Source organism: Oikopleura dioica, chromosome 2, assembly GCF_907165135.1.
Source record: "Oikopleura dioica chromosome 2, OKI2018_I68_1.0, whole genome shotgun sequence".
Classification (NCBI taxonomy): domain Eukaryota; kingdom Metazoa; phylum Chordata; class Appendicularia; order Copelata; family Oikopleuridae; genus Oikopleura; species Oikopleura dioica.
In genome coordinates this window covers 4186713-4206876 of record NC_137292.1, presented here as the reverse complement: position 1 = coordinate 4206876, position 20164 = coordinate 4186713, and the positions used below count along the sequence as shown (strand labels likewise).

General features: G+C 40.8%; 10 protein-coding genes across 11 annotated transcripts; 9 read left to right on the top strand and 1 right to left on the bottom strand.

The window, feature by feature from the left end:
* The first annotated feature begins 109 nt into the window (after positions 1-109).
* Positions 110-1145, top strand: LOC145697747 (uncharacterized). Its single transcript, XM_081774960.1, has 2 exons — positions 110-669; positions 835-1145. The coding sequence occupies exons 1-2, from the start codon at positions 165-167 to the stop codon at positions 1143-1145; spliced, it is 816 nt and encodes a 271-aa protein (XP_081631086.1). The 5' UTR covers positions 110-164.
* Positions 1146-1319: 174 nt separating this feature from the next.
* Positions 1320-6467, top strand: LOC145697746 (uncharacterized). The gene is made up of 5 exons (XM_081774959.1): positions 1320-1599; positions 1752-1791; positions 2087-2604; positions 2651-3093; positions 3450-6467. The coding sequence occupies exons 1-5, from the start codon at positions 1320-1322 to the stop codon at positions 6465-6467; spliced, it is 4299 nt and encodes a 1432-aa protein (XP_081631085.1).
* A 1560-nt stretch (positions 6468-8027) lies between these two features.
* Positions 8028-9773, top strand: LOC145697745 (uncharacterized). Its single transcript, XM_081774958.1, has 4 exons — positions 8028-8148; positions 8647-8921; positions 9098-9344; positions 9523-9773. Exons 1-4 carry the CDS (start codon positions 8028-8030, stop codon positions 9771-9773), a joined length of 894 nt encoding a protein of 297 aa, XP_081631084.1.
* A 47-nt stretch (positions 9774-9820) lies between these two features.
* Positions 9821-10709, top strand: LOC145696301 (uncharacterized). The gene is made up of 3 exons (XM_081773314.1): positions 9821-10048; positions 10088-10299; positions 10340-10709. Exons 1-3 carry the CDS (start codon positions 9822-9824, stop codon positions 10573-10575), a joined length of 675 nt encoding a protein of 224 aa, XP_081629440.1. The 5' UTR covers position 9821; the 3' UTR covers positions 10576-10709.
* Positions 10710-10790: 81 nt separating this feature from the next.
* LOC145697744 (DET1 homolog) lies at positions 10791-13161 on the top strand. Its single transcript, XM_081774957.1, has 7 exons — positions 10791-10953; positions 11002-11303; positions 11346-11646; positions 11693-11960; positions 12526-12856; positions 12898-12971; positions 13014-13161. Exons 1-7 carry the CDS (start codon positions 10897-10899, stop codon positions 13133-13135), a joined length of 1455 nt encoding a protein of 484 aa, XP_081631083.1. The 5' UTR covers positions 10791-10896; the 3' UTR covers positions 13136-13161.
* A 29-nt stretch (positions 13162-13190) lies between these two features.
* LOC145700821 (protein Red-like) lies at positions 13191-15522 on the top strand. The gene is made up of 7 exons (XM_081778145.1): positions 13191-13290; positions 13338-13695; positions 13739-14056; positions 14128-14423; positions 14466-14702; positions 14922-15163; positions 15205-15522. Exons 1-7 carry the CDS (start codon positions 13201-13203, stop codon positions 15440-15442), a joined length of 1779 nt encoding a protein of 592 aa, XP_081634271.1. The 5' UTR covers positions 13191-13200; the 3' UTR covers positions 15443-15522.
* Positions 15523-15581: 59 nt separating this feature from the next.
* LOC145700825 (uncharacterized) lies at positions 15582-16356 on the bottom strand. Its single transcript, XM_081778148.1, has 3 exons — positions 16008-16356; positions 15792-15943; positions 15582-15748 (listed from the first exon to the last, which is right to left on the bottom strand). The coding sequence occupies exons 1-3, from the start codon at positions 16088-16090 to the stop codon at positions 15588-15590; spliced, it is 396 nt and encodes a 131-aa protein (XP_081634274.1). The 5' UTR covers positions 16091-16356; the 3' UTR covers positions 15582-15587.
* On the top strand, positions 15661-16806 carry LOC145700826 (uncharacterized). Of its 2 annotated transcripts, none has more exons than XM_081778149.1 (3): positions 15661-16318; positions 16400-16548; positions 16591-16803. In XM_081778149.1, the coding sequence occupies exons 1-3, from the start codon at positions 16284-16286 to the stop codon at positions 16737-16739; spliced, it is 333 nt and encodes a 110-aa protein (XP_081634275.1). In that variant the 5' UTR covers positions 15661-16283; the 3' UTR covers positions 16740-16803. The 2 variants fall into 2 exon arrangements, with proteins under 2 accessions (XP_081634275.1, XP_081634276.1); XM_081778150.1 differs by having other exon boundaries at positions 16225-16280; positions 16591-16806.
* Positions 16807-16853: 47 nt separating this feature from the next.
* On the top strand, positions 16854-17510 carry LOC145700824 (DNA-directed RNA polymerases I, II, and III subunit RPABC2-like). Its single transcript, XM_081778147.1, has 4 exons — positions 16854-17020; positions 17062-17188; positions 17230-17296; positions 17357-17510. Exons 1-4 carry the CDS (start codon positions 16874-16876, stop codon positions 17430-17432), a joined length of 417 nt encoding a protein of 138 aa, XP_081634273.1. The 5' UTR covers positions 16854-16873; the 3' UTR covers positions 17433-17510.
* Positions 17511-17637: 127 nt separating this feature from the next.
* LOC145700822 (dol-P-Glc:Glc(2)Man(9)GlcNAc(2)-PP-Dol alpha-1,2-glucosyltransferase-like) lies at positions 17638-19221 on the top strand. The gene is given in 7 exon segments (XM_081778146.1): positions 17638-17870; positions 17908-18147; positions 18190-18298; positions 18340-18608; positions 18700-18923; positions 18983-19108; positions 19111-19221. Coding segments are annotated over 7 exon segments (1122 nt in total). The 5' UTR covers positions 17638-17770; the 3' UTR covers positions 19165-19221.
* Positions 19222-20164: the final 943 nt, after the last annotated feature.

Genomic DNA, 20164 nt, shown 5'->3' with positions numbered 1-20164 from the left:
GGGCAACTCAACTGAATTGAATTAACCGGACTTTGAAATAGTTTTTAAGGGTTTTAAATTGAGAATTCAATGTGAAGTGATAAAACAATTTTTAACATTTGAAAGCCGTCGGTGTGGTCTTTTACGGCAAAAATGGCAAGCTGGTCCCTCTTCCTCAAGGTCCAATGGGATTCCTTGCGAATTCAAAGCTTCCAAAAGTCCATATCGTCAAAAAATTCCTGAAACTCCGCGTTCCTCCCCCGTCAGTTTCTTGGGCGAGCGCAAAGCCGTGGAGCTCAGCGATGAAAATCTCCGCATTTTTCAAAGCAAAGAACGCTGATAGAGTTCTTATTCAGGTCATTTCTAAGGCGGAAAAGAACTTTCCAAAATCTTCCCTTGCAAAAGTCCATGAAACGTTTTTACGCAAGAAAATCAGCTATATTTCCGTCCAACTTGGCGAAAAAGCGCAATATGAGAAGGCGAACAAAATGGATCCCTACGGCGACATTTACCAGTTTGATGATTCTGAATCGCTTTTGGAGCAAGATATCGTCGACAAAATTATTGAAGACATTTGCCTCTCGGTGGAAGAAAAGGTCGTCGAACCGCCCGTGGATATTAACGATATTCATGATCAAGTTGGAGAATGCTCAGTTGAGCATCCATCAGCGGATATTTTCTTTGTTCTTGGTGAGGAAGAAATATTCAAAGAACCATAAATGTCATTTTTCATCTAAGTTTTTATAAATTATCAAAATGTATTTTTACCGAATAAACATAATTTTCAAATGGTTGTCCTGCATTGCCCACCGAAAAGGGTTCAAGGTCCAGTAAAATATTAGTCAAAACTTTAAGATGGAAGTTATTCAACAAAACGAGCCGGCTGGGAAAGCATCATCGAATTCGTCCAGCGATTCGTCAAGATCAATTTCGAGCATGGAGGCGACATGAACTACGGCCTTCTGCAATATTCCGATGTTGTCGAGCCAGTCATTAGATTTGATGATAAAGAGGGACAGCGAGAGATAACAGAGTTCATGAAGGTTCTGTCGAATATCAAGTATCACTCTGGTTTCTCAACTTTGACGGGAACGGCGATGAAATATGCTGCGGAGAAGGAGTTTTCCCCGGAAAGAGGAGCAAGGGAAAATGTCAGGAAGAGTTAACCCTATTCGTGATTTGAATTGAAAAATTGGCGGATTTGACGTCGAGTACCTTGTTAGATTTATTATAAATTAATCTTCGCAAAAATAAGAGGACAAATCATCTCTTATCTCTTAATTTTTATCTCCTTATGATTTTCTCTTTTTTAATCTAGAAAAACTCCTCAAAGAAAAATCATGATCGTGGTCACTGACGGAAGATCCAAAGACCTCGGTGAAAATGCGGTGAAAATCGTCGGCGAAAATCTTCGTCAAGCAGGAGACTTGGCCGTTGTCGCTGTTGGAGTGAACAAAGCAGTGGACTCCGAGCTTCTTGAAATCGCCAGCTCACCCGAGCTCGTCCACAATACAAAGAAGTTCACCGACTTGCAAAACTTCCTCAGCCCTGTTTTTGCGGAAATCTGCAAAGAAACCGGAGGAGAAACAGTGAAAGAAGGAAGAACGGTGGATTTGGAAGGTGAAGATGAATTTGATTTTGAGGTACCTTGCTTTACAAATGGAACGTGTTCGATGCAAACTGATATTGTTATCGCTCTCGATGCTTTCAGGAAATATTGACATAATTTGATTTTTTGTATTGGGATTATGATCAGCTGATATCTGATTAAGTTAACGTACCTCTTAGCACTTTATCTGCAATTAGCATCAGGTAAAACAGCTGCCGTTAGATATAAAAATCAAAAAACTGGTCATTTTTGCGGATATTTTTCTTCGAGAAAAGATTCATCAAATGAATCAAAATTATTAACACTATCTGGAAACGCTATCATTTGAAATTTTTGAAAGATAGTTTGTAAAAATGAACCTTTTTATCTGATCTCTCTTCGAGGAAATTTGATCATGCATCCGATTACAATTATGCCCTCAGAATAATAAATAACTGTATTCGACCAAAGTTGAAGTTTCTTTATTTATCATCAAATTTTTTCCTCAATATAAAAAAGCGAAGTTCAAAAAGTCGACCATGCATGGCAACGTCTTTTCGCCAAATCTCTCGTTTCGCATTTCGACACCTCCGTCACTAGAATCTCCGTTGAACCGATCAGCAGAGATCATGCGAGACTAGAATTTCCATTCACAGAGCCAGAATCGCAAGAAGGAATCTGCGACCGAATCGATGGACTCAAAAGCGAAGCTCAAGAATATCGCGGCTATCATTTTTATGAAGGCTTTTATCCGGAAGCTGCTGAAGCTTGGTTCAAAGACTCCCTTGGCCGAAACAAAGCAATTGTGGTGATAAAACATCTCGCAGAAAACGAACCCGAAACGGAAATCGACCGAACTCAAGTATATTGGGAAGGAACTTCTGACGAGCCTGTTGTTTTTGTCGTTGCGATTGGTGTTTCTGATTATTTGACGAAAAGCATCGAAAAATTGTTCAAACTGGCGGGTCATTCCGACCGAGTCTTTTTCATGCCGGAGTGGGAGATAAATGATGCTCAGTATATTGCTGGAAATATTGGTAGGTCTCCGCTATTTTTTCAAGAATCGGTCATTTTTATTTTCAGCAAGCCGAATCTGCTCGATCGAAGACGAAATCGTCCCATTTCTCCCTCAACCTTTCCCAACCCTCAGTCCCGATGAACAATGTATCGCTGAGGACCACAGTTCTGGAGGTCTTCCAATTTGTTGCGCCCAAATCGACCTTTTTATTGGTTTTCAATCAGCGGGAAATACAATCGAAAACCAGAAAGAATTCGTTGAAAAGATTTTGGATGGCTTTGTCAGTTCTGAAAAGCACATGACAGTTTCGATTGGGTCTCTTGGAGACACTGGTTTCGAACATGCATTTTTGAGGAAATACAAAGGCTCAAAATTTTTCACGAACTCAGATCGAATCGATGAGGAAATTGCCGCTCAAAACTCAACTTATGAATACCGAGTTTTCTTGCATGATCTTTCGCTGCTCAACAAAAATGAGTTCTTTTCGCAGAAAAATGGTGCTCGTCAGGTTAGTTCCTTTTTTGGTTCGGTTCAAAACAGCTGCTGATCGAACCATTTTATCGTCTTGAGATTTTTATCAAAGGGAATGAACCATTTCCGATTGATATAAAATCGACATCGCGCTACTTTTTTCAAAATATCTTCACAAATGAATCAACAAATCCGTTTAGAATTTTTGCGATTGAGTTATCATATCAAATTCTAACTTTATTTTATGGCTAAAATGAAACAAACTGATAAGTGTCATCTACGTTAAATGATTCGTCTTGAAATAATAATTTTAATAAAGTCAAATTTTGATATATCTAAGATAATATCTTTATATTCTTACATCAAGCACAAAAATACTAATGCATTTTCCAGGGTGCGAAAAAAGTCTCCATCATCTTGTTTGGAACCCTCTCAGAAACACAGAAGCGCAATATTCTCCCAACTTTCGACCTGATCTCAGAAATCCACGATGAGTCTCGTGTGAGTTCAAATCGTGACAACTCATGGATCAGCCCTGACATGCGAAATCATCCAATCATCGGAGTTACTTTTGGAAAAAGCCGAGAAATCGACAATTTCGGCGAATACGTAAAAGAAACTAAGGGGCGAGTTTACAACGTAAAGAACAGTTTTGACCTTGATGATCTCGTTGAGCCAGTGAGGAAAGAAATCTGCAGACAAGCGGGTCAAATCGCGACGAACATTCCAACCCCGATTCCGCTCAGCCCGCCGAAGATCATTCTCTATCTCTTGACGACTTCTTTCATCCCCGAAACACTTGATCTCAACTTTGCTTTCGAATCGATTCTGGCAGATCTTCACTCGAAAATGAAGACAAATCTCCAGATCGAATTCGTTTTCTCTGGAAACGGTCTTCAAATAACATCGGACAATTATAAATCCTTCGGCGTTTGGCTTGATACAGACTTACCGAACTCGAACGATCCGGAGAAATTTACTTTCCCGAAGAACATGATCAAGCGATTGGCGACGAAAGATCTTCGTCTTGGCCAAGTTGAGCCAGATCAGCTCGTCTTGATTTCTTTTGGGTATCTAGCAGACAGAGAAGGACTGGAAAACTTGACGAGCGAAATTGAAGCAACTCCTGATCACATTCTTAACGGATGGACTCATTATGAACTCGATGGTTGTTTGATCGAGAATCCAGGAGAAAACGGATTCTTCAAGACCCTTCAGTTGAACGGATTGAAGCATTTCATGGACTTGACGGTGCTGGAAGACAGTTTTATTTATGAAACATCTGGTGCTTTGATAAACCAAGAAGCCACAATATGGAAAGACGCGATTCAGATGCATGAAACTTGTCGATCCGATCCTCAGTGCCACCAAGAAATCGATGAGTCTTCTTATGTCCTGGCTGTTTATGATCAAAACTCTTCAGAACTATGTTCATCGATGGAAAATGATCTCAAAAAAGCTTTCGGAAAGCATTACTCACTTTTGAAACTAACCCCCGTGAATTTCGATAATCTCGAAAAAGAGCTGGAAAAGCTCATTTGCGAGGCAGATCCGGAGCCAAGATATTTCATCCTCGCTTCAGAAAATGACCAGATTCCATCCGAGTTCGACCGATTTGTTCTCAAGAAGTCGCCAACAGTGCAAGTTGCATCTGATGCATATGGCTTCTACGCAACAAGTGCAGACGATGGGGACTTTTACAATTCAAACGAAAATTATGACTCGACATATGGTTCAGACTTTTATGGCACACGAAAACGGAGAAGCGCTGCTGATGATTCAACTGTTGATAGTATTTGTAAGATACTGTCTATTGACGATGATGAATTCTCGCAATTTTGTATTGTTACAACTACTACGACGACAACCACCACGACAACGACAACGACAACGACGACCACATCGACAACAACCACCACAACTACAACTACAACTACGACTACGACTACAACTACAACTACCACAACAACTACAACAACGACAACCACCACTTCTTCAACCACTACAACAACAGCCTCAATGACCATTACTACAACTACAAAAACGACAACAACAAGTACGACAACAACTACTACAACTACATCTACGAAAACTACCACTACTACGACTACAACAACAACTACAACAAGTACGACAACAAGTACGACAACGACTACAACTACATCTACCACAACTACCACGACTTCGACAACAACTACCTCGACAACATCGTCCACTTCCACGACGAGCAGAAAAAGCACCACTAACACAACTTCTTCAAACATATCAACCACCACACTGCCGAAAGCGCCATCACGAAAAACAACAACGACAACAGTCGCAAACTTCTTCCAAATCAACGACCCAACTTTTTCTATTTATACACTTTACCGATTCCCATGCATTTCACCAGAATCATCAGGCTCAGCTTTTTGCGATAATGCCTCCGCGACATCAGTTTTGATAGAAATCTGGAACATCAAGGAAAACTTCATTAAATTCGAACGCCAGATTGACTATCTTGTTTCAACCATTCTAGGGTACGACAATGGGTCCAATCTTTATTCAGTCACAATGAAGGTCAACGGAATAACTGTCATGGAAGACATCAAAGGTCTTTCCTTGCTGGTCAAAGCCAAGGAAATCAAAACTGAGGAATTCATGAACAGTCTACGAGACAGTAAAGTTTCTTCGAACGTCTTGACTCTCAGTCAAGGAAGTGACTCACGATCAAAGGAAGTCAAGATCTCGAACGGCCTCCCATGCAAAATCAAAGAGTTTTTCTGCCAGGAGTTCGAACAAGAACTGTCTGGAAGTGGGAGTGGCGACGGCAGCGGAAGCGGCTCTGGAGACTATCAAAGCTCTGGTGACGATGTTGAAAGCTCTGGAATGGATCCTGTTGACTTAACAACTTCAAAAACGAGTTCAACGGAAGCACCAGCGTTCTTCGATTCATGTGAAATCAAATACGATTCCTGCGCGGTGGAAAGTGGGTCAGTGTCGATGACCCTGATCATTGAAGTTCTTGAAACAACAGACTATTCTGCAAAACTCGAAGCTCTTCTTCAATCAGTATTGAAAACAGAATTGTCGCTTGAAAATCTCGCTCTGTATTTCAACGAAGATCTTGTATTCAACGGGACAATTTCCGACGAATTAGCGAAAACACTTGTTGAAGAATTGAAGGCTCTTTCCTTTGAAGGTGTCGATCCAACAAAGATTCTAGCGCCAACTCCAGATTATGACGATTATGTGTCAGGAAAAGACGCTTCGGACGACTATTATTATTATAGAAAACGAAGATCTGTCGACGAAAATTCTACTGTAGCAATTTTCGTTCCTGATGAAAGTTTGAACGATAATGTGAAAGAAGAAATCGAGCAATATGCGATCATTCTTGAGCCAGAGGATAGTGAAAGGAACGCGTTTTGATGTTTAGAAATTTTTATTGACATGCAAATATGTTTGACCCAAGTCGCCCGTAAAAAGCACGTGGGAGTGACACTTTCGCAGTTAACTGTGTCGAGTAACTGTATGAAATTCTTTCTAGAAAGAATTTATACTTTTATATCTTTTTGGCCAATTTTTAACCGCAAAAAATCATGGAGTAGAAACGGGTAGTTGTTGAATCATTTGCTTGTATTTCTTCTTGAATTTCGCCATTTTTTGGAGGACTGCGGGTTCGATGAAGATCATAGACGTATTCGACTGACTCTTCGGGTGAACAATCATTTCGGTGGCTTTGAAAAAGTTGAGTTCTAGTTTCGCGATGCATTTTTCTTCGTTGGTCAAATTGTCCCAAGGCACCTGAGGAATAAATTATTTTCATTTTTTTATGAAACAAACCTTAATTTTTCGCTTATAGTCTGGAGCAGAAATGAAGGCCACATGTTCCAAAAATCGAACACGCGGTTTCGCCATGATCGCAAGTCAAAATAGGTCAATAATTTTCTGTTGACAAAACTCTCTTTGATTTCGAGCGCGAGTCGAGCAGCTTATAGTACCAAACTGAAGTTTGTCCCTCAAACATGTGCTGTCAAGAATTCCATAGCCTTTGTTGGTTGTAAGAGTGCTCAGATAGACTTATCTTGACAAGATCATGGAAAAAATATTGGACAGTGAATCTGGAACTGCGTCAATTTGGATATTAAATAATCATTATGAAATATTTTCTCGAAAATCTTTGGGTCAATGACCCGATTTTTTATTACATAACTTTTATTATGAAATCATGAAATTTCATGAAACGCGAAAAAGTCTGCACTGTTCTTTTGCCGCTCATCTTTGTCCGGAAGAAGCAACAACATCGAACTCGCCCTCGACAGCTCCGAGAACAACTACCCCGGTTTCAATTCAAACAACAATCGAAACCAAGGTTCTGAACACTCCGATCTGCATGCGTCCAAAGTCGCACGGAACTGTCTGCAAAACCATTGTCGAATCCGACTCCCAAATCGTCAATGTCCTTATCTACATCCATGCCAATCGCCGAACTGATGAAGAACTTGAAGAGATTGTCCAAAACACCATCATTTTCACAACTGCACTCGACCACAAAAACGAGGGCGTCACCCTCACACTCGTCATCAACGAAAAAGTAATTTTCATCCGACAAACGCCTCAAGAAGTCGCGGCTCTTTTTGCATCCGGATTTTCAATCAACTACTCTGAAATCCCAAGAGAGCTGTTTTACGACGTCCAGAAAAGAGCTGATATCCTGGAGGGAAGATTCGAAAATGAGCCTGTTTCCCTTGGAGACTATGGAAACTCCTATCAAGATGCATATGGAGATGCTTATGATCAAACTGATTTTATAGCTACTGATGATTATTATGCTTACAGGCGTCGAAGAGAAGCAGATGATGATAAAGAGATTCCAGGAAAGGCTCTACTTGAGCCGCTCTAGACTTCCCTCGAAGCCTTATACTTTGGAAAAAATAATAATAGATGATATTGAGCCTTGAATAAAAAGGATTCGAAAAGCTTGCGGAAATGAAGGACCAGACTAAAATCATCTTGATTTTCCCAGAAGCAATCAACTTCGAGGATGGTTGGGATGCGGGCCCGAGATTTAATGATTTCATGACAAGTGCGAAAATGAGTGACAGGAAAGGTTAAGATTCTTTTCAGCAGATTATTTTCGATTGCTTCGTGAGTCTTTCTCAAAGAAAAAATGTCAACAAATTTAATTACCCCGATAACCTTCTTTTTGATAATTTTGAGAGCGATCAGATAGAAGTTAAGCAGGACCGACATAATTAGAAAGGAGAGAAACAAAACCTCAACTTGAAAATTCTTCGTGAATTGATAGCTTTTCTGAAGGAATTGTAAATCCGGATTTTCTTCAACAATTTTTCTCTGCTCGTTCTTGAAAACTAACTTTCGGGCAGTTTGTTGAGGCGATTTTCGAGGAACTAAGATGTCTTCATCGGGGAGTTCTATAATCAAAATCATCGATAAAAACATCACCGAATTGCTTCGCAATCTTAGAAGAAGGTGTCATCTCTTCCTCAATCTCATTAATGAAAACATAAAATTAACGAGAAGTTCAAATTTAATTTTACAACTAACCGTCATAAAAGTGTTTTCGTTGGTTTTATCGAAATCGAAGGCAAGGATTTCGACTACCGCGATTCCGGCGCCTGGCATTTCAACATCGAATCAATCGAGCATTTTTCATGCACCGTCTCATCCCTCATCTGCCAAGTTCTTCGGGAAAAACAGACGATACTAGCTGAGCCGGTCATCATGCCGAATTTGCCGCAGACGATAGAAGGAGCAGGAGTGATTTATGTCATGGTAGATAAGCATATTGATCATGCGAAAGTTCTAGAGGAGTATATGAACAATCTGAATGCGACCTTCTCGGAATCCGTTAAAATCAAGGTTTCGTCTTTTGATGATCAGAATTTTCCACTCAAGAACAGGGCTCCTAATTTTTGAGCTGAAGATTTTTAACCTAAGGAAATATTTCTTTCATCCGTAAAAATCGGTTCTAAAATATATAAAAGCATCAATAATTAAATGATTTTACGGTCCTTAAATTTTGAGCCCCCGAAAAGACCGCTCTTGCTCGAGTAAAAACCGACCAACTCACTTTAGAAGTTCCCTCAAAAATCTACGCTTTTGTCGGCGAAGTTCCATCGGTCGTGTCCCATTCTCATGCTGGAGGCGCTGCAAGAACGTTGGGAGAAAGCCCGATTCAGCTTATCACAGTCGGAATGGACGAGTTTGAGGCGCAAGAATTGATTGATTTTGTCAAGAAAATCGACAGTGGTTTTAATGGAGATGCGACGATGAGCTTACCAGGTAAGCTTTCTATATCATGTAGAGTCTACATTTACGACTATATGAAAAACCATAAATTTGTCAATAAATAAATATTTTCTGTTTTTTTTTTGCCTTATAAGAGTGATACCTCTCTTATATAATATTCAAATGAAAGAATCTGAGGTCCTAAAAGACCTTCTCTCAAAGATATTTTTAGCTGACGATGACAGAAACAAGATCAATTCCGCCGTCGTTAAAATCCACGAAGACATCATTCATGTGACAGGCGCTATCGTCCCAAGCGCTGTTTGTTCATCTCAGACAATCCTACCACCCTGTGAAATCGACGATGCTGTAGTTCACTTCTACATTGACATATCGAACAATATCCAGGAAGCCTCAAGGTCGTACTATCAAGACGTCATCTACGAGTTTGCTGAAGCTCATCAAGGAACTGGTTTTCTTTGATAAAAATCGTAATTTTTTATCCAATTTTTAACCAGTAAAACAGCCCTTATGCCCTTGAGATTGAGGATGAAACTCTCCATCATCCAGGGGACTCGAAAAGGAATTTCAATCGATTATGTCCAGACTTTCACGGATTTCAACGATGTCAAGGAGCATTTGAACGTGATTCTAGAGCAGAGTAGATCTGGTCTTGTCCAAAGTCACATGGTTTTCAACCAGATTTTTGCGATGGAGAGAAAGGACAACGAGTTCTCGGTTATCATGATCAGCTCCAGGTATCTTTCATCCCGAAAAAACAGGCAACAAAATTTAAGTCCAACAAACAATGGCCGCCAAAACCCAGCTCCACTGAAGAACGCAGTCTGGATTTTCAACAATGAGGATCAACTGAATCTTGTCGACAGCCAAAGACCTATCAGCTTCTCGGACTTCGAGATGAAGAAAATTCATGAAGCGAATGAATTCATTCAAAGAATATTTTGCCAGAACCAGAATCCGGATCTCATCGGCGAGCTCTTTATTCCAGGTTTCGTAAAAATCAAAACTAAAAATGATTGAAAATTAAGTTCTTTCTTCCCGTTGCTACATCGAACACGAGACAAATGGATATCTTGAAAGACTTCATTTCGATGGCGGATCAATGGTTCGAGATGGAAATTCTTGCTCAATAAAAATGTGCAAAGACCGCGAAATTCTTACTTTCTGTGACAGAAACTGTCACAATTCTTGCCCTGAAACTGGCGTCTTTGATGTTGATACTTGTACTTGGAATTGCGAGAACGTTTGCAAGCCTCTTTACTGAAATAAATTATTTAAAATAAAAAGTGACCGAAATTTCGTCCGGTAAGCCGTATTATTGGGCTGATATAATATTCTCTATTTTACATATGAAGAAGATTCTTATCTTGTCAAAAACTTTGTTTACAGTCTGCATGAATTGACCCTTCACCTGTGATCAAATAAATAACTTTCTCAATCTTTCATTCTCAATTAATCTTCTTCCTCGACCGATCCATCATCCAGGCGGCTGACCAATTAGAGCGCGCGCCGTTTCCTCCAGCGAAACGAGAAATTTTCATGACCGAGAAAAACCAATAAAGTAGAGATTTTCGAAGAATGAAAAATGGAAAAGAAGTTGTCACCAGAGATTCAGTCTATTATCGACAAAAACAGAAAAATCGTAAGCTCTAGATTTTTCGAAAAAAAATAATCTTAATTTTTCTTTCAGAATGCGAATAATCACCACTGCCTTGTCCGGCGATTACGAAATCGTTCAATCGGTAGAAAAATTCCAACCGCAAATTTCGCGCAGAATATTCCGATAAATGGAAGTCTCACAAAAATCATCGTGCCTCAGAACTGCTCGCCAAAACGCTTCAGTCCCTGCGGAAAATATATGATTGCTTTGGGGGACCATTCGGTGGAACTGTTCAGATTCAAGGGAAGCGACAGTGTGGTCAAAACGAGGCAGAAATTTCGGGATGAAAAGGAGAAGTTTGAAGGGCAGCCGCCGATTCATGATAGAACCAGGTAGCAGCAGCTTTGTCGGCTTCTTTTGACCTCTTTTTTCAGAAACATTCGACTGGAACACACTTTTTCGAAGCTCCGATCCGAGTCCTTCTCCAAAGCCTTCCAACACGTCCACACTTACAATCTCCTTCGCGATGGGAACAAGCGAATCTACCGCGAATTCTCCCTCTTCGTCGGTCGATTTCTCCTCGTCGCCAGTTTCGAGCAACACGATATGACAGAAGGAATGGATCTCCGAGACTTTCAATACTCGAACGAGACGATTGGATCGCCTCACGACGCTAGAAGTATCAAACACGAGCACTATACTTTTCACCTGTTAGATTATCAGGATAAATTGAGGGTAAGAACGTCCTCAAAGAAAGAAGCCAATAAAGAAACGCTTTCAGGTGGTGTCTGACTACTTCGAAATGCGCCACGAATTCGTCGTTCTTTACAACAATCAAGGAGTCACTGTCCACAACGACAATCTCGCGATTCTCGGCCTTCATCAACAACAAATTTACCTCTTTAAAATCACTCCGGATGGCCGAGTCGTCAAGAACGGACAAATTGGAGCAGTCATCTATCCAGGAGACTTTGAACTGCTCAGAATGCATCCAGAATATAGAAGAGACTTCAGGGAGACGCTCGGGAAATCACCGGTTTTGACAAGGAAAGGGATGAAATTATCGAAAAATGACTAAATTTTTGCTGCTTCTTCAAAGCCGAAAGGGGCTTTTGAACTCCTTTTCCAGTTCTTTTTCGATCATTTTCTACCCCAAAAAAGCTTCAAACAAAAACTCTTGACGTTTCTCTTCAAAAATCTGCCTCACGAAAAGTTCTGGTCTCAATTTTCCTTCTTACGCCACTTGAAGATCTGGCGAATCCATCTCGTCGACGATGATACGTTTCTGATCAAACTCGCTGCGGAAAAGACGATTTTGGAAGCCGTCAGTCCAGTAAGCAATCCTCAATTGAGAAGTCAGCTTCCGTCTCGTGTCGCGCTTTTTGTTATGTTTGAGATAAGCTCTGGCGAGATTCTTGGAATTACAGGAACTAGGGTTGTTTAATTTTGGCGTGAAATATTGTTTTTAAGACACCATAATATCCGTATATGCTCTAATTTTATTAATTCAAAATTCAACTAGTGATTGATCAAATGTTTCTGAAAACTTATGTCGACGGAAGTTAGCTACGTTAAAACGGAGAATAAAAATTTCAAAATAATCAACCCTCAAAGAAAACATATCCGAAAGCTTCTACAAAGTGATGATTGATTTCCAACACACGATGGAATTCCAAAGCCAACCATCAAAATACAAGTTGCTTCGAACCTGCACGATTCATTCAAAATCCGCCCGTGAAAAGTACAAAGCTCAATTGGAGAAGGCCAAGTACGGTAGTCGGGCAGAAGCGATCAAGCACATTCTATGGCAGTGTCCTCCACCGCCGCAGGTTCACACGCCCAGTCCGTATATGCGCGTCGATTTGTTCTCTTTCGATGATACTTTCATTTCCTCCTTTTATAAGCCAAGAAAGCTGCCGGAATCGCCGATCAGATTCTTTTGCAGGTTTGTTTCTACACTTTTGATCTCAAGTTCACGAATTTTAGATGCTGCAATAGTCAAGTTTTCGCCCTCGGAGGCGACATTGACCCGATCTTCTTCTCTTCACATCATAAAAACTGTAAGTTTCGATGTTTTTACAAATATTAAACTAGATTTATAGCGCAAGTTGTCTACATTTTCCACCCGCATCAACCCTTCGTCATCAGCGTACTTCGCGAACAAAACAGTTCAGAAATTTATAATTTCCATTTCTACGATCCTGCCATTCCCAATTCAAATTGACCTCAGTTTGTGCAATAAAAACTCGTGAGAATGTTAAAAAGTTAATCTTTCTTTGCTTGTAGAAAATGGTGAACCATGTCGAATATGATCCGAATTTTCGGACGCACAAGCACATCGACAAATTCGCTGCTCGTGGAATGCTTGTTGACATTCAGGTGAGCACAAACTCATCGCGTGAGCCGTTTCTTACAGTCATTCTCAGCGAGATGCAGCGAAAAAAGAAACAGAATGGGAAATGCGTCGAGCTCAGCGCCGCGAGTACGAAAAAGACATGCCCAGGGACAATGATTACTTCCGAAAAATGTACATGGATCGAGAAGAAATTGCCGAACCTGAGATCACCCGATGGGTGGATCGTGTCAAAAAACCTGGAGATGCTTTTATGAAAGCCGCTGCTTCAGCCGCGCGTCGGGAAAAGCGAGCGATCTACAGTTCGCTGCAGCGGGAGCATGAGGAAGCTCAAGCTGGAACTGAACCGGGAGCGAAGTACAGAGATCGAGCGGCGGAGAGAAGGGATGGAAACAGCTCCGAGAGCTTCAACGAATTCCAGAATAAATTCAGTAAGATGGCGACTTTTCGTGTTTGATTTAATCGATCTTCTAGCTTCGACATTTTCCAGCGCTGCAGACAAGAAACAACAGCTGATTGAGCAGTCAAAGTTCCTCGGTGGTGATTTGGCGCATACCCATTTAGTCAAAGGTCTCGATTACGCTCTTCTCCAAAAGATCCGCGCCGAACAAAGCCGAAAAGACGAAGATGAAGCTGCCATTGAAGAAGCTCTGCAAGAGCAAAAAGCGAAGTCTGACAGACGTCTTGGAGATAAGGAAGATTTGATGGCTATTCGTCATCCGATGGCGAAGAAGATCAATCATGTGTTGTTTGAAAACTCGAAGCCGAAGAATATTGATAACTTCCTTGAAGGTACTGTATTCGAGCGATTTAAGTGTTGGCTACTCGAAGCTCGAAGCTTTTCTTTTGATGATTATTTCTAGGAAGAATGGCGTATGTTTTCGAACTTGACGAAGAATACGCCGAATCGGATATTCCAACAACGCTGCTCCGATCAAAAGCTGAATGTCCTGATATGTCCGACACATTGTCCAAGACCTCCAACGATGCTGTGATCATCAAGCTGACGCAGATTCTGAACTACATCCGAACTGGAACGAAAAAGAAGAAGACTAAGAAGCTCGACTACGATTTGGACAAAGTAGAGCCAGAGTCTAAGGTTGATGTGAAGACCGAGAAACCAGCTGATGATTTTAAAATTTTCAGCGATGAGGATGAGGTACCTTCTGTCATCTGAATCCTTAGATTAATAAATTTTCAGGAAATGCCAAAAAGTGACGATGAATCAAAAAAGAAAAAGAAAAAATCGTCCCGTCGTCGATCCCGCTCGCGCTCCAGAGATCGACGAGATCGTCGGGATAGAAAACGTTCTCGATCGAGAGATCGTTCAAAGCGCACGTCAAAGGATAAACGCAGAAGACGATCGAGATCAAGAAGCAACAGCCCACTTTTGTCCAACAAGCCCAAATACTTTGACAACATCGAAAAGGACGAGCAGGTATGTCTAGCCCCTCAAACGGGTTCTTTTTGCTCTAAATTCGTTCATTTAAACTGGACGGAACCAACAGGCGCTGTAAGCGCTTGCTTGTTACCGGTTCGTCCTCAAAAAATTATCCTGAAAATTGGTACCAGGAATTTATCGTAATCTCATAATGCACAGACCCTTGACCGTGATCCTTAGCTAGTTTGCATCTTATGATTTTCATTTTTCCTTTAGGTCGATGCACCTGTCTCCCTCAAAGACATCACCAAACTCGCTGGCGCTTACGACAAGAAAAAGACCAAAGTCGATCGAACTGGGAAAGACGGAGTTTCTTTTGGTGACCAAGTTCCTGACTCGTATGCTGAGTGCTATCCTTCGATGCAGTACGAGGTCTCAGGGGTGACAATGGACTCCGACGAGGAAACGGACATTACAAAAATGGATGTTGGAAAGAGTACTAAAGGCCCAATGACCAGGTAAGAACGGCTCAACTTCGACTTTTCATCGTCACTTTTAGATTCGACTTCGAAGACGAAGAAAAATACGGCGATTACATGGCCAAACGAGAAGCCCTACCAAAAGCTGCGTTCCAGTACGGCCAGAAAAACGTCGATAGGGGCAAGCTAGGCAAGAACCGAGGCAACAAAAATGAAAAGCAGAAGCTCGACCAAGACTTTCAAAAGATCAACAATATCCTCAAGAAGCGTCAATCTGATGCGGCTTCAGGAAAAGAAGTTCATCGACCGAAATACTGATTCTTTTCTTTTGCTCTCATTAACTGTCCATCTCAACTGTCTCCTGCACTTTTTTTCTAATAAAAGATGATGAAATCATACCTATCTCGGTATCTATCTGATTTTCTAACAAAAATGTTTTGTTCATTTATACGGTTAATTTATTTCACTCTTTTTTTCCACCTTGAACTAAAGACTGAACTTCTCCAGATGCTACTCCCTGGGCAGTATCGGTCCCCCCTCCATAGAATTTTTGATGAATAAACACTCTTGGTACAGTTCTAGCTCCAGTTATTCGCTGCAGCTCATCTTGAATCATTCTCATGTCTAAAATTGATCTTGGAACAAGACTCATCAGTACTTAACTTACCAGGCATCTTGTCAATATCGTAGTGCTTGAAGTCTATCCCAGCAGAGGCTAGGGCCTTTCGGGCTCGGTGACTGTAAGGACAGTATGATTTGGTAAACGCGACAACGTCGTTTTCTTCGATAGCTTCTTTGACGAACTTTTGAACACGATCCCTTTTGATATTCAGTTTATAAAGAACCCAAAATAAGGTCGATTCTCTTTATATTTAAAACTTACTGTCTCCAAGATAAAGAGTAGTTTTGCTTTGCATGAGCACTTCCGATGATCAATAAGACAAAAATATTCAAATAGCTCTTCATTTTTCCTCTATAAATATTCTACTTCAGGAAGTTCCTCCTGAGTTAAAATACCCTCATCGATACCGCCCGGGGGTCAATAGAATGTTCTTTACGTTTGTTTTAGGCTCATCTCGTAATCTTGCGTTCTCAGGAATCGCTGAAAGTGCTTAACTTGTCCTTTTTAGAAGCGGTTGTACATGCGACAGATTCGGTAATGGGTGGTGCTACGAGTAAAACGGGGAATCCAGTGTAATTAACTTGAACAATCACAGATCATTATTGCATGAAAATTGATGTTTAATTGAATCGGGTTGATATAATGAGTTCTAGCGCTGCGTCAAACTTCGTCAAAAATGCGATCGACTCGCACAAAGTTGTCGTCATCAGCAAAACCTTTTGTCCATTCTGCACAAATGCGAAAAACTCACTCAAGTCAGCTGGAATCGACTTCAAAGCGTACGAAATCGAGTCCAACCCAGGTAGGCCTCCTTTCTCGTTATTTCGTTTAAAATAGTTTGAAGATATGAACGCGATCCAGGATGAATTGAAGAAAATCACGGGCGCTAGAAGTGTACCAAGAGTCTTTATCAATCAAAAGTTCTTTGGCGGAGGGGATGATACTGTCGCTGGAGTTAGATCTGGGAAGATTCAGAAGCTTCTCGAATCTTGAATTTAGTTTCCTTTTTAATTGACTCTGAATTAACTGAATCAACTGAACCATCTTGCCTTCAATCATCCCAATAATCAGAAAAATAACAGACTATCCATTCTTCGATTTAGAAAGCCCCGCTAAAAATCGTTGAAATGTCGGACAATGAAGAAGAACAATACGACCTGGACGATCCAATGGAAGAAACTGGAGCTGGGGACGATGCTGGAGGCGACGCATTCATCACGACCGGAGAAGAAGTTGAAGGCGGACGAGCCGTGCCGAGGGATGAACGGATCACTGTAAGACTTCATCTCCTTTTCTTTCTGAAAACCTGAGTTAGACGCCGTTTATGACGAAATACGAGCGAGCGCGAATTCTAGGAACACGAGCGCTGCAGATTGCGATGAACGCTCCAGTGATGGTGGAATTGAGAGGAGAGACTGACCCTCTCGCGATCGCGCTCAAAGGTAGACAACTTAATAAACTGTTGTTTTAACTGAAGGTCTAGAATTGAAAGTGAAGAAAATTCCGATAATTGTACGCCGATATTTGCCAGACGGATCTTACGAGGATTGTCACGGGTTCAAATCTTTATAATATCACTTTTAACCATCATAATTTGATACTCAGAAAAGGCCTTCAAGCGAGCTGATTCTAGAGGGAGAAGGAACACTATTGACAGACGATATCCAAGAAACTTGTTTTGCTTGATCATATCCTACTGCCCATTTCTGATCGTTTTTCTAAGAGTTCCAAAACACGACTGTTTTTTGATGAAATGAGGCAGTTTTTCATTTTCAGAGAATTCAATAAATGTCGAGAACGCGGCTCATTTTTGGGATAGTCGCGGCTCTCACCGCCGCTTTGGCGAAAGTTATTCACGAAATTTGCCCTTATCCGTTGATCGATGAAATCTTCCACATTCCCGCAACGCAGCGTTATTGCGAAGGGAATTTTGCCTACTGGGATCCGAAGATAACTACGCCTCCTGGCCCGTATCTTCTTTCTCTCGGAGTTTTGCGCGTGCTTAATTTATTCACAGAAACAGAATGCGATGCGAAAAACATTCGAATGACGAATGCATTTTTATTTCCCGTTTTATTTTACGTCCTGACGGAGTTTTGCGCTCATTTATATGGACGATCAAAGGTATCAGAAAGCCATTAATTTCGTCAACAAATTTTAGTCGAACTGGATGAGAGCTCTTGCCGTGGCTACCTTCCCCTGACAGTGACTTTCTCATTGCTCTTCTACACAGACATGACATCACTTCTGGTGTTAGTTTTATTCACTTCATCACTTTTCGGCGGTAGCATCGTTCTAGCGTCGCTCTTTGGAATGCTCTCACTTTTCTTCCGACAGACAAATATCGTCTGGCTTTTCTTCACAAGCTGCATTAGCTTCATGTACTCAAACTCACCCACTGGTAATACTTGAATCTTTTGATACAAGGCAAGCATATTTCTAGGGCAAGCAATAAGAGGCGTCGATCGAGAAATTCTAGCAATAGAAATCAAGCCCTGGAGAAAATACTTTTGGGAAGAAGTTGCCAGTGTCGGAATCCATCTTCTTTACAGGTTTTCTTTCGCGATTGGTAGTCGCTTGCTTTCATTTTCAGGCTTTTTCTTGATATTGCTTCTTTGAAGTACATCTTCTCCTACACGTTTCCTCTCTTTTCCTGCGCCGGAGCCTTCCTTATCTTCCTGAAAGTCAATGGATCAATAGTTCTTGGCGATAAAGATGCTCACACTGCCGTTTTCAACCCTGCTCAGCTGCTCTACTTTTCGCTTTTTACATGTATCTTCGCGTTGCCCTGCTTCCTCGCGAATTTGGTTGATGTTCTCAAGTTCTTTTACAGAAATATTTTGAAGCTCTTAGTTCTCTCAGGAAAGGGATGAAAAATAAAGGGAAGATCTATCTTTTCGAAATCATAGTAAACTCCGCTGCAATTAATCTTTATAATTTCATCCTCTTACAGTCTTGTCATATCTTATCATTGCCAATTTCGACGTCGTCCACCCGTACAACCTTGCCGACAATCGTCATTTTTGCTTCTACGCGTGGCGTTATCTTCACAAATATCGAACCTTCTTAGCCCCAGTTTACGGAGCCTCGATTCTTGGTGTCACTTATTTGCTTCCTCGAAGCTTTCTCTGGAATTTCGCATTCTGGCTCTGCACTGCTGCTTCTGTTGTGCCTCAGGTAAAGAGTCTTTACTTTAGTCTTAAGACATTCTGCTTCTCATAACTTATATTCCAAAGAAACTCTTCGAATTTCGATACTTCATGGTTCCATTCACGATTGTTCTACTTTTCTCGCAGAAACTTTCGTACAAGCTTCAAATCCTCTGGAATTTATTACTGCTAGCTACTTGGGTTTACTTTTTCAGACGAAAGAAGTGATTTGGGAAAGCGAAGACGAAATTCAGCGGATAATTTGGTAAACTGATTCTTCCATGCTTGTAAATAAACTTTAATAAATGATCAATTCATTATGAGAATTACTAAAGGAAGGCGAGGCCACAAACTTTGGTTTCATTGAAACCGTTTCAATAATATCAAAGCCGAGTCATTTTTATTGAATCGAATTTTAATTTATGTTCATTTGAAAGGAAATACGTAAAAGCTTGAAAAAGACATCGTGCCTTATTCTTGTTTATTCAAAATAAAACCAAGCGGAAGTTATTGAGGTCCCACTCTTCCGGTTTGAGAATTTCTCCTTGAGTAAAAATGAAAAATTCGAAGCAAAATCCCGGAAAATTCCCTGTTTCTTATTCAAAAGAACTGAAGGATTTTCTTTCAACATGCTCAAGAGTGTTTAAAGATGAGCAGAGACCAGTCAACATTTCTGCGAGCCCAAAGGCGTCATGGAGAAAGACCAAAGAATGTCCTAAGGCGAAAGCGTTAAGAAAGAGAAAAGTTGAAGAAAAATTGCATTTATTCCAAAAGAAATCAAGAAAATCGCCCTTTCCAGTTGTGTTGAGACACTTGAGCTTCCAGAAGATCATCTCGAGTTTTTCGACGAACACAGAGATTTATTCTACTGGGAGGACAAAGAAAAGGCAGAAATCAATTGCAGCGAGAGAAATTGTCGCTTCAGAACGAAACAAGGGACCAAGTGCCTCGTCGATCACATGATCTCTAAGCATGGCTATCGAGATATTCCGTGTGATTATGTCGACTGTTCTTACATCGCGTTTTCGCAGAAAAATTTGCATTTTCATAAAGTAAATTTTCACAAAAGAAAGCAATCGGCGGATGCAACTCATCTTTGTCCGTACAAGTCATGCAAGTACACATTTCGCTTCAAATCCGAGATCAGGAAGCATTTGAACGTACACGAAAACATCTTCTTGTTTTGTCAATACTGTCAGTATCGATGTATAAATCGAGGAAAGCTCCACGATCATCTGTCTCACCATTTCAACATAGAATAAAAAAGAA

Coding starts and splice junctions, on each gene's coding strand:
- LOC145697744 (XM_081774957.1), top strand. CDS start 10,897: ATGGAAAAGAAGTTGTCACCAGAGATTCAGTCTATTATCGACAAAAAC. Junction 11,304..11,345: donor CCGATTCATGATAGAACCAG/GTAGCAGCAGCT, acceptor CTCTTTTTTCAG/AAACATTCGACTGGAACACA. Junction 11,961..12,525: donor ATCACCGGTTTTGACAAGGA/AAGGGATGAAAT, acceptor CAACCCTCAAAG/AAAACATATCCGAAAGCTTC.
- LOC145697745 (XM_081774958.1), top strand. CDS start 8,028: ATGAAGGACCAGACTAAAATCATCTTGATTTTCCCAGAAGCAATCAAC. Junction 8,149..8,646: donor GAAAATGAGTGACAGGAAAG/GTTAAGATTCTT, acceptor TCGAAATCGAAG/GCAAGGATTTCGACTACCGC. Junction 9,345..9,522: donor TGCGACGATGAGCTTACCAG/GTAAGCTTTCTA, acceptor AGATATTTTTAG/CTGACGATGACAGAAACAAG.
- LOC145697746 (XM_081774959.1), top strand. CDS start 1,320: ATGATCGTGGTCACTGACGGAAGATCCAAAGACCTCGGTGAAAATGCG. Junction 1,600..1,751: donor AAGAACGGTGGATTTGGAAG/GTGAAGATGAAT, acceptor TATCTGATTAAG/TTAACGTACCTCTTAGCACT. Junction 3,094..3,449: donor AGAAAAATGGTGCTCGTCAG/GTTAGTTCCTTT, acceptor TGCATTTTCCAG/GGTGCGAAAAAAGTCTCCAT.
- LOC145700826 (XM_081778149.1), top strand. CDS start 16,284: ATGGGTGGTGCTACGAGTAAAACGGGGAATCCAGT. Junction 16,319..16,399: donor AGTAAAACGGGGAATCCAGT/GTAATTAACTTG, acceptor AATGAGTTCTAG/CGCTGCGTCAAACTTCGTCA. Junction 16,549..16,590: donor CGAAATCGAGTCCAACCCAG/GTAGGCCTCCTT, acceptor AATAGTTTGAAG/ATATGAACGCGATCCAGGAT.
- LOC145697747 (XM_081774960.1), top strand. CDS start 165: ATGGGATTCCTTGCGAATTCAAAGCTTCCAAAAGTCCATATCGTCAAA. Junction 670..834: donor GGATATTTTCTTTGTTCTTG/GTGAGGAAGAAA, acceptor CAAAACTTTAAG/ATGGAAGTTATTCAACAAAA.
- LOC145700821 (XM_081778145.1), top strand. CDS start 13,201: ATGGTGAACCATGTCGAATATGATCCGAATTTTCGGACGCACAAGCAC. Junction 13,291..13,337: donor GAATGCTTGTTGACATTCAG/GTGAGCACAAAC, acceptor AGTCATTCTCAG/CGAGATGCAGCGAAAAAAGA. Junction 14,057..14,127: donor TATTGATAACTTCCTTGAAG/GTACTGTATTCG, acceptor GATTATTTCTAG/GAAGAATGGCGTATGTTTTC.
- LOC145700824 (XM_081778147.1), top strand. CDS start 16,874: ATGTCGGACAATGAAGAAGAACAATACGACCTGGACGATCCAATGGAA. Junction 17,189..17,229: donor TCTCGCGATCGCGCTCAAAG/GTAGACAACTTA, acceptor CTGAAGGTCTAG/AATTGAAAGTGAAGAAAATT. Junction 17,297..17,356: donor GACGGATCTTACGAGGATTG/TCACGGGTTCAA, acceptor TACTCAGAAAAG/GCCTTCAAGCGAGCTGATTC.
- LOC145700825 (XM_081778148.1), bottom strand. CDS start 16,090: ATGAAGAGCTATTTGAATATTTTTGTCTTATTGATCATCGGAAGTGCT. Junction 15,944..16,007: donor TACTCTTTATCTTGGAGACA/GTAAGTTTTAAA, acceptor GAATATCAAAAG/GGATCGTGTTCAAAAGTTCG. Junction 15,749..15,791: donor CGATATTGACAAGATGCCTG/GTAAGTTAAGTA, acceptor GATCAATTTTAG/ACATGAGAATGATTCAAGAT.
- LOC145696301 (XM_081773314.1), top strand. CDS start 9,822: ATGCCCTTGAGATTGAGGATGAAACTCTCCATCATCCAGGGGACTCGA. Junction 10,049..10,087: donor GTTATCATGATCAGCTCCAG/GTATCTTTCATC, acceptor ACAAAATTTAAG/TCCAACAAACAATGGCCGCC. Junction 10,300..10,339: donor CGGCGAGCTCTTTATTCCAG/GTTTCGTAAAAA, acceptor TTGAAAATTAAG/TTCTTTCTTCCCGTTGCTAC.